The sequence below is a fragment of the Carlito syrichta genome, unplaced genomic scaffold, assembly GCF_000164805.1.
Source record: "Carlito syrichta isolate Samal-C Ts95f unplaced genomic scaffold, Tarsius_syrichta-2.0.1 Scaffold307015, whole genome shotgun sequence".
Taxonomy (NCBI): Eukaryota; Metazoa; Chordata; class Mammalia; order Primates; family Tarsiidae; genus Carlito; species Carlito syrichta.
In genome coordinates, this window is record NW_007251111.1 from 433,807 (window position 1) to 449,087 (window position 15,281).

Here is a 15,281-nt window from a genome sequence, read left to right on the forward strand (position 1 = left end):
GTCATTCAGTTGTTTCTGATTCTTTCCTGAAAGCTTTTGCAAACAACTATTGTCCCAGAAGTACTGCATCTTCAGAGAGGTTCATGGAAAAGACTCTGACATGAAGGTTTCTGATAACTTTAACATCATACCATTTAGCAAAGTAAATGTCCAGAACCCCAATGAAGAAACTGATGGGTTCGTGAAACTGGTAATCCAGGATCAAGCAGAACAAGAATTAATTACATGGAATGAATGAATTGATAAAGGATGATTCTTGATCTAGAACATTGCTGGTTCCTTAATGTTTTATTTCCAGATTTAAGAAACCCATTTCTGTTTCCTTTTATGCTATCTATAACTCACGACAGTGATAAAGTATACCACTGGAACAAAAAAATGAAACAATTACTTTTTCTCCCTGCCTGATCTCACCAGAATTCGAAACTTAATGAGTCTTTTTTTTAATGGCAATATGGTTATTTACATAAGTTAAATAGGAAGCTATTCTCCTTGTAACAGGACACAGTTGAAAACATTGGTTATGTTACAAGTCTTTGACTGGAATGTCATATTTGAGAATGATGCATAAAATTTGATGTGACCAGATAACTTTAAGGAACTAAGACTGGTTTTAAGGCGCCAGTGCTTATGAAGCCCTGTTGATAAAACTGGCCTGGTGCTTTGTTTACAGAGTTCTTGGCCTTACAAATGAGAAAGGAAGGTCACTTTCTGGCAGTCTCAGGAGCTTTAGGATATTTTGATAATCTTAAGAAGAGAGGATCTTACCCAAGTCTGTAGGTGAGGTGGTAGAGAGTTCCTGGCTTGGCTTACTATCCTTCAGAGGCTTTTAAAAGTCTAATCAGAGGTTTCTTTGAAAAGTTCCAGCAAAGCAAATTCAGGAGGGCTTTGTGGTCAATTGCCATTCTTGCTGCACGTTTGTAAATAATCAGGCCAACTCTAATGAGACCAGACTTGTTTTGTAAACAAATGGAAAGGAGAGTGACTATAGAGATACGTTTTTTTAATTTCAGTAGACAGACTGTAGCACACCCTTGTGGCTTTTGTCTTGCACATTTTGGTAGTCCTTACCAGATTCTCATTTCATCTGGTTTCCTATCATATCTGGCTACAACTCTTGAAATGAATGTTTCTCATTTTCTCTGACCCTCTTCACCTGGTGGCATAACTAAAACTGCCCCTTTCCAAAGCTGTGCAAGTTACATATAGTTAAAATTATTATTGATTAAAATTACATACTCATAGTTGAAAAATTAGAAAATACAATTAATTAAGCCAAGAGAGAGAAGGACCCCTGAATCCCTGCTACTTGAAGACAACCATTGTTAAAATTTTAGTATGTATCTGTACACACACTTTTTGAGAGAATGTGATGTACTCTGTTAGGTGCTTGTGGGCAGGGTTGGTTAGTATATGAATGATGGAAAGAAACAAAATAAATAGAAGTGAAGGGCACTACCATGAATTAAGTCGTGTTTGTCGCCAGGCACTGTGCTCAGTGCTTTATTTAAAACATTTTTTGAGGTGGGCACTCTCAATTCCATTTTTCGGAAATGGAAACTGAAGTTTTGGAGGCATTCTGTGCATGTCTAAGATAAGTAGTGGAGTTAGGCTGTTGGTCCAGGTCTTGTGAGTCCAGTTTGTATTATACCTAAGAAAACAAATCAGACCTTGTTCCTCCTCTATTCTTCACCTTCCAGTGGCTTATCACTACACTTAGGGGAAAAAAATAAGCACAACTCAAGTCCTTCCCTTTGTTTTTTTTCTGGTTGTTTTTTTTTTTTGAGTCGGAGTCTCACTCTGTTGCCCAGGCTGGAGTGCAGTAGCATGCTCACGGCCACCACAGCCTTGACCTGCTGGGCTCAGGTGATCCTTCTGCCTCAACCCTCAAAGGAGTTGGATTTACAGGCACATGCCACCAGCTAATTTTTTGACTTATTGTAGAGATGAGATCTCGCCAAGTTGCCTGGGCTGGTCCCGAACCCATGGCTCAGGCAGTCCTCTCACCTCAGCCTCCCAGAGTGTTGGGAATACAGGCTTGGCCACCGCACCCGGCCTTTCCCTTTGTTTATGAAGCACCTGCGTAGCCAGGTTCTGCTGGCGCAACTCTCCAGCCACATTCCTGCCAGTCTCATTTGCTCATTGTGCTGTAGTTTCAGTGTCCTCCTTGCTTCACATGAGCATACTAAGCATGTCTGCCTCAAGTCTTGGCATGGAGTCTCCTTTGTCTGGGGCGTTCTGAGGTCAGACCTGGCATGATCTGCCCTTTCACTTTGTTCAGGTCTTTGTCCAGTTTGTTTAGTTCTTTGCTCACCTGCCATCTTTTTAAAAAACTTGCCCTAAACTGGTAGCTGCTGTCTCTATGTCTTTGCCTAGCTTTGTTTTTGTTCATGGCACTTAACACTTTTTTAAAACTTATTTTTATTTTTTAGAGACAGGGTCTTACCCTGTTGCCCAAGCTAGAATGCAGTGGTATAATCATAGCTCACTGTAACCCCAAACTCCCAGCTCAAGCGATCCAGCCACATCAGCCTTCCTAGTTGCTGGGATTACAGACATGAGCCACCACACCCAGCCCCACACTTAATACTTTTTGACATTGTATTTTGCATGTATGTATTTATTACTTAGCTCTTAATATATAAACTCCATGGGGGTCACATCTCCACAGCCTAGAATATTGCCTAGCATGTAGTAGACACTCAAATACTTCTCTACGAAGTCTAGGCAACATAGTGAGACCTCGTCTCTACAGAAAATCAAGAAATTAGCTGGGCATGGTGACATATGTCTATAGTCCCAGCTACTTGGGAGGCTGAAGCAGAAGGATTGCCTGAGCCCAGGAAGTCGAGGCTGTGGTGAACCATGATGGTGCCACTATATTCCAGCCTGGGCAACAGAGTGAGACCCTGACTCCAAATTTTTTTTTTCTCTAAGAGTGAATGAAAAGAACTTTCTTAAATGCAAAAGGTAGCTTTTGGCTTGTTTAATTTAAATTACCCTTGATAAAATATGCTTTTTGATATACCCTTAAAGACTGAAACTTTTATTGAATCAGATCCTAGATACTTTATGCCAAACTTTAAAACTAGTTGAAGATTTGATCATGTACATAAAACAAATTATAATGTTCTCAAAATCATTTGCTTCCTAGCTGCATTGAAATGGACAGAATATTTAAGGGGTCATTGAGAGAAAGTACTGATTTTTCACATATGTTTTATAAGCCTGTTATGGACCCAAAATAAATATTCAGTGGTGCTTAGTTTAAAATGAAGTACACATTGCCGCAGTGCTGAAGTGCTTTTAGTCTTAATGAAATATTTGGAAATAATTATATACTCTCTACAACAGATCCCAGCTCTAATAAATATAATAAGCTTTTCCTCAGACTTTCTTGGGGAAAATTTTAAGCCCCCAAATTTAAAGGAAGATACAGTGAACACCCATATGCCCCTTACCTAGATTCACCAGTTGTTAACTTTGTCAAGCTTGTTATCTGTTTCTCTCCCTTTCTCTTTCTCTCATTCTCTTTCTCGCTATCTCCAATACACATATATATACAGTCTTTTTTTCTGACCATTTGAAAGCTGCAGACATTATGACATTTCATCCCTAAATATTTCAGTGTATATATTTTTAAGAACAAGGACATTACCTATTTAACTGCATCACCATTTTCACACTCAAGGAAATTAACTTGATAAAGTAATATTATTTAGTATGCAGTTCATACTTAAGTTTCCTCAATGTTTAAAAAGGTCCTTTGGCCAGGAGCAGTGGCTCAGCATTTAGGCTGAGAATGAGAATTGCCTGAGCCCAGGAGTTTGAGACCAGAGTAGTCAACACAGGGTACTTTGTCTCTACTAAAAAAAACAAAAAACAAAAAATTAGCTGAGCATGGTGGTGCACACCTCTCACCCCAGCTACTTGGGAGGCTGAGGTGGGAGAATCTCTTGGCCTAGGAGGCCAAGGCTGCGGTGAGCTATGTTTGTGCTACTGCACTCCAAACTGGGCGATGGAGTAAGACCCCAACTCAAAACAAAACAAAACAACAGGATCACGCGTTTCATTTGGTTGTAATGGCTCTTAAATCGTCTGTAATCTAAAATAGGTAGGTCCTTTGCCACCCTTGTCCCCCCTCCTTTTTTGTGTCATTCATGACATGAACATATTTAGAGAGTTACGTTAGTCTGGATTTGTTTACTCGTGGTTAGATTCAGGTTAAACATTTTTGGCAAGGAAAATGCTTAAGTGTGTAGTAAGATTTTAATGCTGAATAAATTTAGAATGAAAGTGAAACAAGTCTTCTTCTTGTTTTCTTTTCTGTAGGATTCTGAACACAAGCAGTTTGCTCTGTGACTGCCATTTGAAGTGGTTGCTTCAGTGGCTGGTTGATAATAACTTTCAACATTCCGTGAATGTAAGCTGTGCACACCCTGAATGGCTAGCAGGGCAAAGCATCCTGAATGTGGATCTGAAAGATTTTGTCTGTGGTTTGTATTTTTGTTTTAAACTTTTCATGTAGCACACTTAGTGTATAAGCAGCAGAATTAGAAGGAAATTGAATCATAATGCTTTCCCCTAGCACATCTATTTCCATTTCTCTGTGTTCTTCTTCTCCAGCCCGTGTTTCAGTGATTGTATTTTTATATTTTATGGTCATATTACATTTTGTATTCTTTGGCTTAATATTTCATAAGCAATTTTTCCCCCTCTAAATCTTGACGTGATCATTTTAATAGCAGTATAATAGCATTTTTGTGACTGTAGGCCTTTCCCTTCAGGGGGATTGTCAACGTAGGATAAATATCCGGTAGTGAGATTTCTGGACCAAAAAGATTTTTTTTTTTTACAAGAACAATTTTAGTCGATATTGGGGAGAGCCACCCAGGTATTTTCCAAAGAGACAGCACTATTTTATGTTGTTATACAGATTTCATGTGGTTTGTATTTTTGATGCAATTTCTTAAGACTAAAGTGAAAGGGTTTTGGTTTTTCCTTGCAGGGAGGCAAGTTGTCTTGATTCTAGCACTTATAATTTCAAATATACATCTATATTATTCTTTCCCAACTGGGATATTTTTCTTTTTTTTTGAGTTGGAGTCTCACTCCATCGCCCTGACTGGAGTGCAGTTGCACGCTCCTGGCCACTGCAGCCTCGACCTGCTGGACTCTGGAGATTCTTCCACCTCAGCCTTCCAAGTAGCCAGAACTACAGGCGCGCGCTACCACGCCTGGCTAATTTTTTACTTATTGTAGAGATGTGGTCTTGCCAAGTTGCCCGGGCAGATCTTATACCTGCAGGCTCAGGCAATCCATTCACCTCGGCCTTCCAAAGCGCTGGGATTACAGGCTGAGCCACTGAGCCCGGCCGGGACATTTTCCCTCTATTCTTACATTTCACCTGGGGGAACATCTAGATCTTCTGGTAGCTCTCATATTTGTGTCTCCCTGTATGTTGCCCGATCTGTTTTCACAATCTATATAAAGATGCTTGGGACACTTGGAAGTTCAGGCCCACAGAATACTCCCATTGTTTTACAAATTTTAAAGAAGAAAACAAAGAATCTAGTAAAGATTAAATTGTGCTTACATGGCCACACATTCCCTTTTCACTTAGTTTTAAATATAAACACTTTGTATATTTTATCTCCCTTTTTTTTTTTAATTCCTCTTTTCAATGAAATGTTATATCCAGTGAAGATATTGGTTAAGAGTTCAAGGTTGGGTTCTGTACCTCGTGCCTGTAATCACAGCATTTTGAGAGACTGAGGCAGGAGGATCGCTTGAGCCCAGGAATTCAAGACCAGCCCAACATTAGCAAGATCTTGTCTCTGCAGAAACATCAAAAAAGTAACTGGGTATGGTGATATGCGTCTGTAGTCCCAGCTACTTGGGAGGCTGAGGAAGAGGGGAATTGCGTGAGCACAGGAAGTTAAGGCTGCAGTGAGCCGTGATTGTGCCACTGCATGCTAGCGTGGGTGTCAAAGGAAGACCCTGACTCCCAAAAAAATAAAAATAAAAGAGTTCATGCGCCTGCTTCTCTGTGATAGTCCAATAATATTATTACTTATGAATCTATGTTTTGTTACCAGTTTTAAGCCAATCTTCAGTTGGGCATTTAACATCTTTAGAATTTTTCACTATTTTGGGGAACACTTATACACATATATAGCACACATACAGGGTATTTCAAGTAACTTGTTTTATGATTGGGTATTCTCTGTGAAATACAGTTCATAATCACCATGTTCTGTATTGACACAGAAAGGATAATGGTAATATATATGTTTCTGTATGTCTCACATACATATATACAAGGGGTAATGGAATTGGAACTTGTCTTGAAATTCCAATATAAGGCTTCTCTTTCTTTCCAGTATATTCTAAGCACACAGGTGACAGACAGTAAAGGACAGCGAAAAGTGTGCTGGTCCTGAAGGCAGGAAAGCTGAGCTCTCCCGCCTGGGCTCCACTCCTGCTTTCGCGTCTTTGAGATGCCGTTCGACATTTCTGGGCCTCGTTTCCCATCTTTCAGCAGGGAACCTTAGTTCTGTGGCTTCTTCTGGCCTTAATGTGCCACTTTGGGAGCACAACATATACTTTCATGGTACTTATTTTAAAATTGAATCTAAAGAAGCAGAAATTTAAAAAACTGACTTGGCGACCCCTGCCTTTTTTTCCCCTAGATGATTTTCTCAAACCACAGATAAGGATCCATCCTGAAACCACAATTGCTCTAAGAGGCATGAACGTGACTCTGACATGCAGTGCAGTGAGCAGCAGTGATTCACCCATGTCCACTGTGTGGCGCAAAGACAGTGAAATCCTGTATGACGTGGATATTGAGAATTTTGTTCGCTTTCGGCAGCAAGCTGGAGAAGCTCTAGAACATACTAGTATCTTACATCTGTTCAATATGAATTTCACAGATGAAGGGAACTATCAGTGTATTGTTACTAATCACTTTGGTTCCAATTATTCTCAGAAAGCCAAACTGACTGTGAATGGTAAGGAAGTGTGCTCTTTGGGTTTTGGTTTTTTGTTTTTTTTTTTTAAGTTTAGAAGAATTTTCTATGTTCAATTTTTGTATCACTTGACGAATTTAAGGTAAACCTGACATTTGCCGGGGTGGAGTCTTACTATTGTTGTCTTTCAGGTTTTGATAAGGTATTGAGTGGGTGGGATTTTTTGATTAGTCAGGCTGCCCACTTACTGTCTCTAATTGATCTTTGAAAGGTAGGAGTCTTTAGTTGAGGGGTAAATCCCTCGGCCCTAGGAGGTATGCTGTTTATGCTTTTGAAATTCTGAGTTTTCTTTCCAGAACCTAAATCTCCCCTGAGAACTATGAAATTTATTCCCAGTGTGCTTTCTAGTAACTGGGAATATTTAGGACATTTCTGGGTTAGGTGATCATTACCATTGTCTAAATGTAGTCACACAAATTCATTTTTGAAATTAATACTCTTCTTTGTGACTAAAAAATTCTCCAAATTGCTTGATTTACTATTGCCTATCAAATTGAATAACTGCAACATTTTAACCTCTGTACAACTGAAATATGTACTTGTGTCTTCGTGTTTTTTTAATGAGATTTTTGAAAGCATAAATTTTTTAAGCATATAGCTTCCTTGACAGCCTTTTTTGTTTTGTTTTGTTTTGAGTTGGAGTCTCACTCTGTCTCCTAGGCTGGAGTGCAGTGGCATGCTCATGGCCACCACAGCCTTGACCTGCTGGGCTCAGGCGATCCTTCCACCTCAGCCTTCCAAGTAGCTGGAACTATAGGCATGCGCTGCCATGCCCGGGTAGTTTTTTGTTTTTCTGGGTTTTTTTTAAGAGACAAGGCCTCACCAAGTTGCCCAGGCTGGTCTTGAACCCCTGGACTCAGGCAATCCTCTTGCCTTGGCTTCCCGTAGTGCTGGAATTATAGGCATGAGCCACTGTGCCCAGCCCGTTTATAAGTGAGGGCATCATAGTAGATATGAGGTTCTAAGATAGGGAGTTCAGAAAGCTTGTGGCTTTCTGCTTTCTCTGTTTCCATCAGATGATCGGGTGTATTGTGCATCTTGGGAGAGTTAGCCGCCACAGTGCTCCAAATGCTCTGAGGTTCTGGGAGAAAAGATGGCCACTAGAACCATATTCACTCTCAATCCAGGGAGCATGTCTCCTTAAAGAAATGGAGCATTCTAACCATTGATATTTGCCTTCTAGACTCTTGGTATTTGTATGCGTGTACATGTATTTTTTCCCCTGCCCACACTCTTTTTGGTGATCTTTCTTGGAACAGAGATGCCGTCTTTTCTGAAAACTCCAATGGATCTAACTATTCGCACTGGTGCCATGGCCAGACTAGAATGTGCTGCCGAGGGGCACCCTGCACCTCAGATTTCCTGGCAGAAAGATGGTGGTACGGACTTTCCTGCGGCTCGAGAAAGACGCATGCATGTCATGCCCGAAGATGATGTCTTTTTCATTGCCAATGTGAAGATAGAAGATATGGGCATCTATAGCTGCATGGCACAGAACACAGCAGGAGGCCTCTCAGCGAATGCCTCCCTCACCGTGCTAGGTATGTCTGCTGGCCCATAGGCCTGGCTTTTGTTGGAGCCTCTTAGGGGATATTCTTGGTCTTAAAGAGCAAGAAAAATAATTCTGAGATGACCATTGTTATTCTTATGTCTTTGTTATTTTATTTTGCCATTTTATGCAGGGTTATGTCTGCCCAGGATATTGTGGGTCAGATAAATGTGGGCGAATGTCCAGGGCACTCGTTTAGGGGCCTTCATCACGTGAATTGGAAATTCAGATTCCTTTATCAGCTTATCCTTTAATGTCTCCCTCTGTAAGGTTTTTATTTAACATTAGACTTTTTTTTTGAGTTGGAGTCTCACTCTGTCACCCAGGCTTGAGTGCAGCCACTGCAACCTTGACCTGCTGGGCGCAGGCGATCCTTCCATCTCAGCCTTCCAAGTAGCTGAAACTACAGGTGTGTGTCACCATGCCCGGCTACTTTTTTTGATTTATTGTAGAGACGAGGTCTCACCAAGTTGCCCAGGATGGTCTCAAATCCCTGGGCTCAGGCCTTTTGCCTCTGCCTCCCAAAGTGCTGGGATTACAGGCATGAGCCACCACACCCAGCAACTTTTTTTTTTTTTTGAGTTGGAGTCTCACTCTGTCACCCAGACTGGAGTGCAGTGGCCGCTCCTGGCCACCGCAACCTCGACCTGCTGGGCTCTGGCGATCCTTCCGCCTCAGCCTTCCAAGTAGCCGGAATTACAGGCGCGTGCTACCATGCCCAGCTGATTTTTTGATTTATTGTAGAGATGAGGTCTTGCTGCCCAGGCGGGTCTCGAACCCGCGGGCTCAGGCAATCCACTCACCTTTTTTTTTTTTTTTTTAAACTGCTCATTGAGTTTCTATCGAGAGTTTCACGGTTTTTCTTAGACGTGTCCCAGCCATGTAATAGTGCTCCACTTATGACTTCACAAAGAACCTAAGGCAGTTTAATGTCTTTCCTCCTAGTTCATTTTTCAAAAAAGTTTAACACAAAAAAAGATGGATCTGTTTTCCTACTAGATTTTCTGTTTTCCTTCCAATATGCGCCTCTTAATCCTATGTTCTGGTAAAATGCCTTTTTTTCTAAAACTTTTTCCTGATTTTTATCTTCTTAATAGAATACTTTTCGTCACAGAACTCAAATCCAAGGCAAATTCTACTTTCTGGTTCTCCATTTTTCTAGATGTTAGGGTTTTTTTTTAAGTTTGTTGACTTGTATTGTTTACTTATATAATGATAAAAATAAGTAGTTTATTGTTTTAAAAATTAAAGATATACAGAAAATTAGGGAAAGGTAGGGGAAGTCAGGAAGTCACTCAAATGCTGTTAAAGATTTTAGCATATTTATTCTAGACCCTTTTCCCTCATTTTTATGTAGTTAAGTACACCTGTGTTTTCCTGCATTTTTTCATTTCACATTGTTTCATCACGAGGCCCTGTCATTAAAAAGTCCCCGTGTTGGCTGAGCAATGGCTCAGCCTGTAATCCCAGCACTTTGGAGGCTGAGGCAAGAGGATTGCCTGAGCCTGGGGGTTCGAGACCAGCTTGGGCAACTTGGCGAGACCTCATCTCTATGATAAATTTTAAAAATTAGCCAGGTGTGGTGACGTGCGTCTGTAGTTCAGATACTTGGAAGGCTGAGGTAGAAGGATTGCCTAAGGCCAGCAGGTCAAGGCTGTGGTGGCCATGAGTGAGACTCCAACTCAAAAAAAAAAAAGGTCCTCATGCTGGATATTGTGGCTAACACCTGTCATCCCAGCGCTTTGAAAAGCCAAGGCCAGAAGAACTGCTTGAGGCCAGGAGTTCGAGACCAGCCTGGGCAACACTGTGAAATCCTGTCTCTACAAAAAATAAAAAAATTTAGTCTTCATAAAGCATCATGTTACTGTACTATAATCATTTTTCTGCTATATTTTTAGATGCTTTATTTTTTTAAATTATAGCTGATTTATTATATACATCTTTGTGTATACATCTTTGAATTTCTTAGGATAGTTTGACCAGGGTGGTATTAATGTGGTAAGATTTAGGCTTTTTTGAGGTTTTTGTTTTTCCGAGACATTGCCTTCTAATCCTCCCCTAAGTCTATGAAAGTACTTACTTCATCATACCCTTATTGGTCTAATTCAATAGGAGTTAGGGTGTAAAACTACCTACCTTGTTTTTTTCTCCTGGTAGAGACACCCTCATTTATTAGGCCCCTGGAGGATAAGACAGTCGCCCGAGGTGAGACTGCAGTGCTACAGTGCATCGCTGGAGGGAGTCCTGCTCCTCGCCTCAACTGGACGAAAGATGACGGGCCGCTGCTGGTGACAGAGCGACACTTCTTTGCTGCAGCCAACCAGCTTCTCATCATTGTAGACGCTGGCCTGGAAGATGCTGGGAAATACACCTGTATCATGTCTAACACCCTTGGGACAGAACGTGGCCACATTTACCTAAATGTCATTGCATCCCCAAATTGTGACTCTTCCCAGAGTAGCACTGGGCGTGAAGATGATGGCTGGACAACAGTTGGCATCGTCATCATCGTCGTGGTCTGCTGTGTGGTGGGCACCTCTTTGGTCTGGGTCATTGTTATTTACCACATGAGAAAGAAAAACGAGGACTATAGTATCACAAACACAGGTGAGTGGTATCCATGTGACACCTGTGACTTGTACTTGAGTCAAGAATGTAGTGTAGGATTTGCTGTAAAATATAAAAGACTGTGGCTGGGTGTGGTGGCTCACGCCTGTAATCCCAGCACTTTGGCAAGTCAAGGCAGGAGGATCACCTGAGGCTAGGCGTTAGCGACCAGCTTGGGCAGCATGGCAGGATCTCGTCTTTACGAAAAATAAAAAGCCAATGAGCAGGGTAACATGGTGCTTGCATACAGTCCCAGCTATTTGGGAGCCTGAGGCAGAAGATCACCTGAACCCAGGAGTTCAGGCTGCAGTGAGCCATGGTCGTGCCACTGCACTCCAGCCTGGGTGGCAGAGTGAGATCTGACTCAAAAAATCAAAGGCTGAGAGCGTCTGTAGTCCCAGTTTCCCAGGAGACTGAGGCAGGAGGATCACTTGAGTCCAGGAGTTAGAGGCCAGCCTGGGCAACACAGTGAGACTTCATCTCAAAAAAAAACAACCAGAAAACTGGGGAGCTGTGACCTGGTATGTGGTGTAAGAAAGTTTTTCTGAGCCCTCATGAGGGCTGAGATCAGTTGTGTTTTTTTTTGTTTGTTTTTCCTGACTGTAAGGCTGGATAATTGAGGTCAGTCATTGACATCCCTCACCCTGAAATTCTGCAAGAGAAGACCTCTAGTAGACAGACTGTGAAGTGTGCCTGTAGAGAGGATTTCAACCTATAGGTTTTGTTTCTTTTGGTCATCCTTTTTTTTTTTTTTTCAAAGTTTTGGAACAAAGTTTATTAGAGAAAGAAGAGGGAAAAGAAAGGGAGACATACTAGAACTGGAATGGACGAAAGAAACCTCTGGCCATACTTTTAAATGGAGCTTAGAGAAGAATTCCGGTGAGAAGTAGTTCTAGGGGACTGCTCAGAGCTCTTGGAGCCCCAGGGACCTGCTGTTTTCCTGGCTTATGATGTCAAAGCGGAATATGTTTGCCAAGTAATCTTCTGAGTGTTGGTGTCACCTGCCAGACTTCACCTGAGGGTTACAGGTGTCTCTTTTACAGAGGAGCTCAATCTGCCTGCAGACATTCCCAGCTACCTGTCTTCCCAAGGAACACTATCCGAGCCACAGGAAGGCTACAGCAGCTCTGAGGCGGGCAGTCACCAGCAACTCATGCCTCCTGCCAACGGGTACCTGCACAAAGGCCCTGACGGTAAGGGTGCTGTGGTTGGTGGTTATAGCTGCAGCCTGTCCTGCTGAGTTTGTTTTTTAGTGTGTAGTTTCTCTATTAACCAGAAGCAATATTTTAAAGTAAGATATTCAGTGACAACATTTAGCTCTATGCAAAATGGATGAAAATTGACTGAAGTCTTAAAGGGAAAAGAAAATCTTACAGAAAGGAGAAATACGTCATCTTTCAGCAAGGGATTGCAGTTACATAGCAGAGGCTGCCAAACTTTTATTATTATAGGAAGAGAATGTTCTGGAAACTCTTCAGGTGTCTCTGGCCCTTTGCATTCATGAGCATCCTTTAGACCACATTCAAGGGAGGTTTATTTCTCCTGTTGTCTAATAGCTAGATATTCAGTAAAGTTTAAAGGGTAAGTACGAGCGAGATGTGGTGTTGTATGCCTGTAGTTCCAGCTACTTGGGAGGTTGAGGTGGGAGGATCGCTTGAGGCCAGGAGTTTGCGGTTGTAGTGCACCATGATTGTGCCTGTGAATAGCCACTGTACTCCAGCCTGGGCAGCATAGTGAGACTTCATCTCTAAAAAGAGATGTCATTTGTTCCCTTATTAAATGAACCTGACATCTCAACACTGCCTCTCCTCCTGCTACCCTTTTCCCACCCTCACTGCTACAGGGAGTGACAGAACACCAGGAAGTGAATTACGGGATGGAAGAATTGAGTTTGATTCCTAGTTCTTCCTCTTTTCAGCTCTGTGACCATGGACAAGTCACTTCAGATCTGAGTCTTAGTTTCCTCATTTTAAAATAAAGAAGCATGTAAAGCACTGCCCTCGGTTCTCCCAGATCCTTTGGCAGATCCTGTGGTGCTCCAAGTGCCATGCAAGCGAAAGGTTTCTTTTATTTCTTCAGAGATTTGTTAAGGCTGGGTATCTTCTTTATCTACTTTTCTATTTTGTGGATAAATTAGATTTTATTTTGGCTTTTCATGGAAGAAAGGGGCATTTCTGACTTTTAAAAGAATCCTTTAAAGTTTATACTCTTTGAAATTTGTGGGAAATATTTCTCGCTCTCTCTTACCTCATTCATCATTCAGTTTTTAAAGCACACCATTGTCCGGGAGGCTCATTATTACGCCTTTACTTTGGTCAGCTGTACACTTGTTAGGCAGGACTCTCCACTGTCAGAGGCTTTCTCCAAGGATACTTTTAGCCACTGTTATTACTTAACCTCTTGACTTGTGACAGGAACATGAGCCTTCCTAAAGTGAAGTCACCGTAACTCCTTGTTCTCTGCTTTAGTTTCTTATGCCAAGTGTGTGTTCTGTAGCACAGGACCAGCCTTGCCTTGGCTCCCTTGATTTGAGCATGACTTATCCAGGCTGGACAGAGATGGTTCCATGTGGTCTTCAAGAGCATGGGCTCTGGAGCCAGAATGGCTGGGTTCAGATTTCTGCTCCTTACTCTGGCAGTATGACTTTGGTCCTTACTCTGGCAGTATGACTTTGGTCTAGTTACTTAACTTTTCTGTGCTGTTGTGATCCTATCTGTAAAGTGGGGATGGAAATAACACCTACCTCATAGTAATGGTGAGGATTAAATGAGTTCACAGAAAGAGCTTGAAACTTCACCTGGCTTATAAAGTAAATGCAAGCAGTGATGATGATGACAGCTGTTGGAAGCTGACAGTTGGCAACACTAATTTCTTAATGGAAAGACATTTGGGTTATTTCCCTTGTTGTCCTTAGGTGGCACCGGCACCCGGGTGATCTGCTCAGATTGCTACGACAATGCCAACATCTACTCCAGGACCCGAGAGTACTGTCCATACACCTATATTGCCGAAGAGGATGTTCTAGATCAGACACTGTCCAGCCTCATGGTCCAGATGCCCCGAGAGATGTATTTAACACATCCTCCCCAAGATGCCGCTGCCCTGGAGAGCCTTGTGTCATCAGCAGACAGAGAGCTGTCTGCTTTTCCCACCAGCCATGAGAGGATAAGTGAAAAGAAGTCGTCCTCCATGCAGATGAGCAGTGGTAAGGGCTGCATTTTTTTGTTGTTTGTTTTTACTTTCATCTAATTGACTTTCCCTTCTGTCATACGGTAGTACTCTTTTGACAGGAAGCAAACAAATTGGCTTACTGGAGTAATTGGCCACTGTTCACTGGTATGAACTAGAGCCAGAGATTTTTACATATTAGAGTTACAAAGAAGTCTTCATCTGCAGGACACAAACAACTTTTGTGGGAGTCACAGGATCACACTACTGAAAATTCAGAGGCCATACAGAAAAAGCTTTGAAAAGGTTTCATGTAGGGTATTAATATTTTTTCCTCCCATCTTTATTTAAATAATATAATTTGGACATAATTTGGTGAAGGATTTTACTGAGACAATTTTTAAATATTTTGGCTGCTGTTCTGTCAGGTAAATAGCTAATCTCAGCATCACCCGACATGAGTTCTCTTTCTCCTATGAGGTATGACCAGGGCCGTAAACGGGAAGCAGTTTTGGGGTAGTGTCCTCTGTCTCACATGGCCCAGGAAAAGAAATACACATTATATAGCATAGATTAGGAATTTGGCAGCAACTTGGTATTTGAAATAAAACTCTTTCTAGACCATGAAGGATACTGAGCATGTCTGCCTGTCTATCCAGGTGTCTCATCAGCTCTCATCTTCCTGCCTACCTGACATGGAAGAGCACTGGAAATAGGGTAGGGACTGAGAGCCACAGGTTTCCAGAGGAAGGCACAGTGGACAGTGGTACTTGATGGATGGTTCTGGAAGGAGTAGGTGATCTAACGTGGGACTCGAGACATGCTCCGCTGTTTTTAAGAGACCAGCTCTTAAAGGCTTTTAAAAAGGGCACAGCCGGGCTCGGTGGCTCAGCCTGTAATCCCGCGCCTTTGGGAGGCTGAGGTGA

At 42.0% G+C, this 15,281-nt stretch overlaps 1 protein-coding gene across 1 annotated transcript in view; it reads left to right on the forward strand.

The window, feature by feature from the left end:
• Nucleotides 1-15,281, forward strand: part of LRIG2 (leucine rich repeats and immunoglobulin like domains 2) — a 54,065-nt gene that overhangs the window by 36,163 nt on the left and 2,621 nt on the right. Inside the window, exons 12-17 of the mRNA XM_008063728.2 lie at nt 4,333-4,496; nt 6,693-7,013; nt 8,291-8,572; nt 10,738-11,187; nt 12,231-12,380; nt 14,102-14,392. Of these exons, the coding sequence (XP_008061919.1) occupies nt 4,333-4,496; nt 6,693-7,013; nt 8,291-8,572; nt 10,738-11,187; nt 12,231-12,380; nt 14,102-14,392 (1,658 nt within the window). The remainder of the gene's footprint in view (nt 1-4,332; nt 4,497-6,692; nt 7,014-8,290; nt 8,573-10,737; nt 11,188-12,230; nt 12,381-14,101; nt 14,393-15,281) is intronic.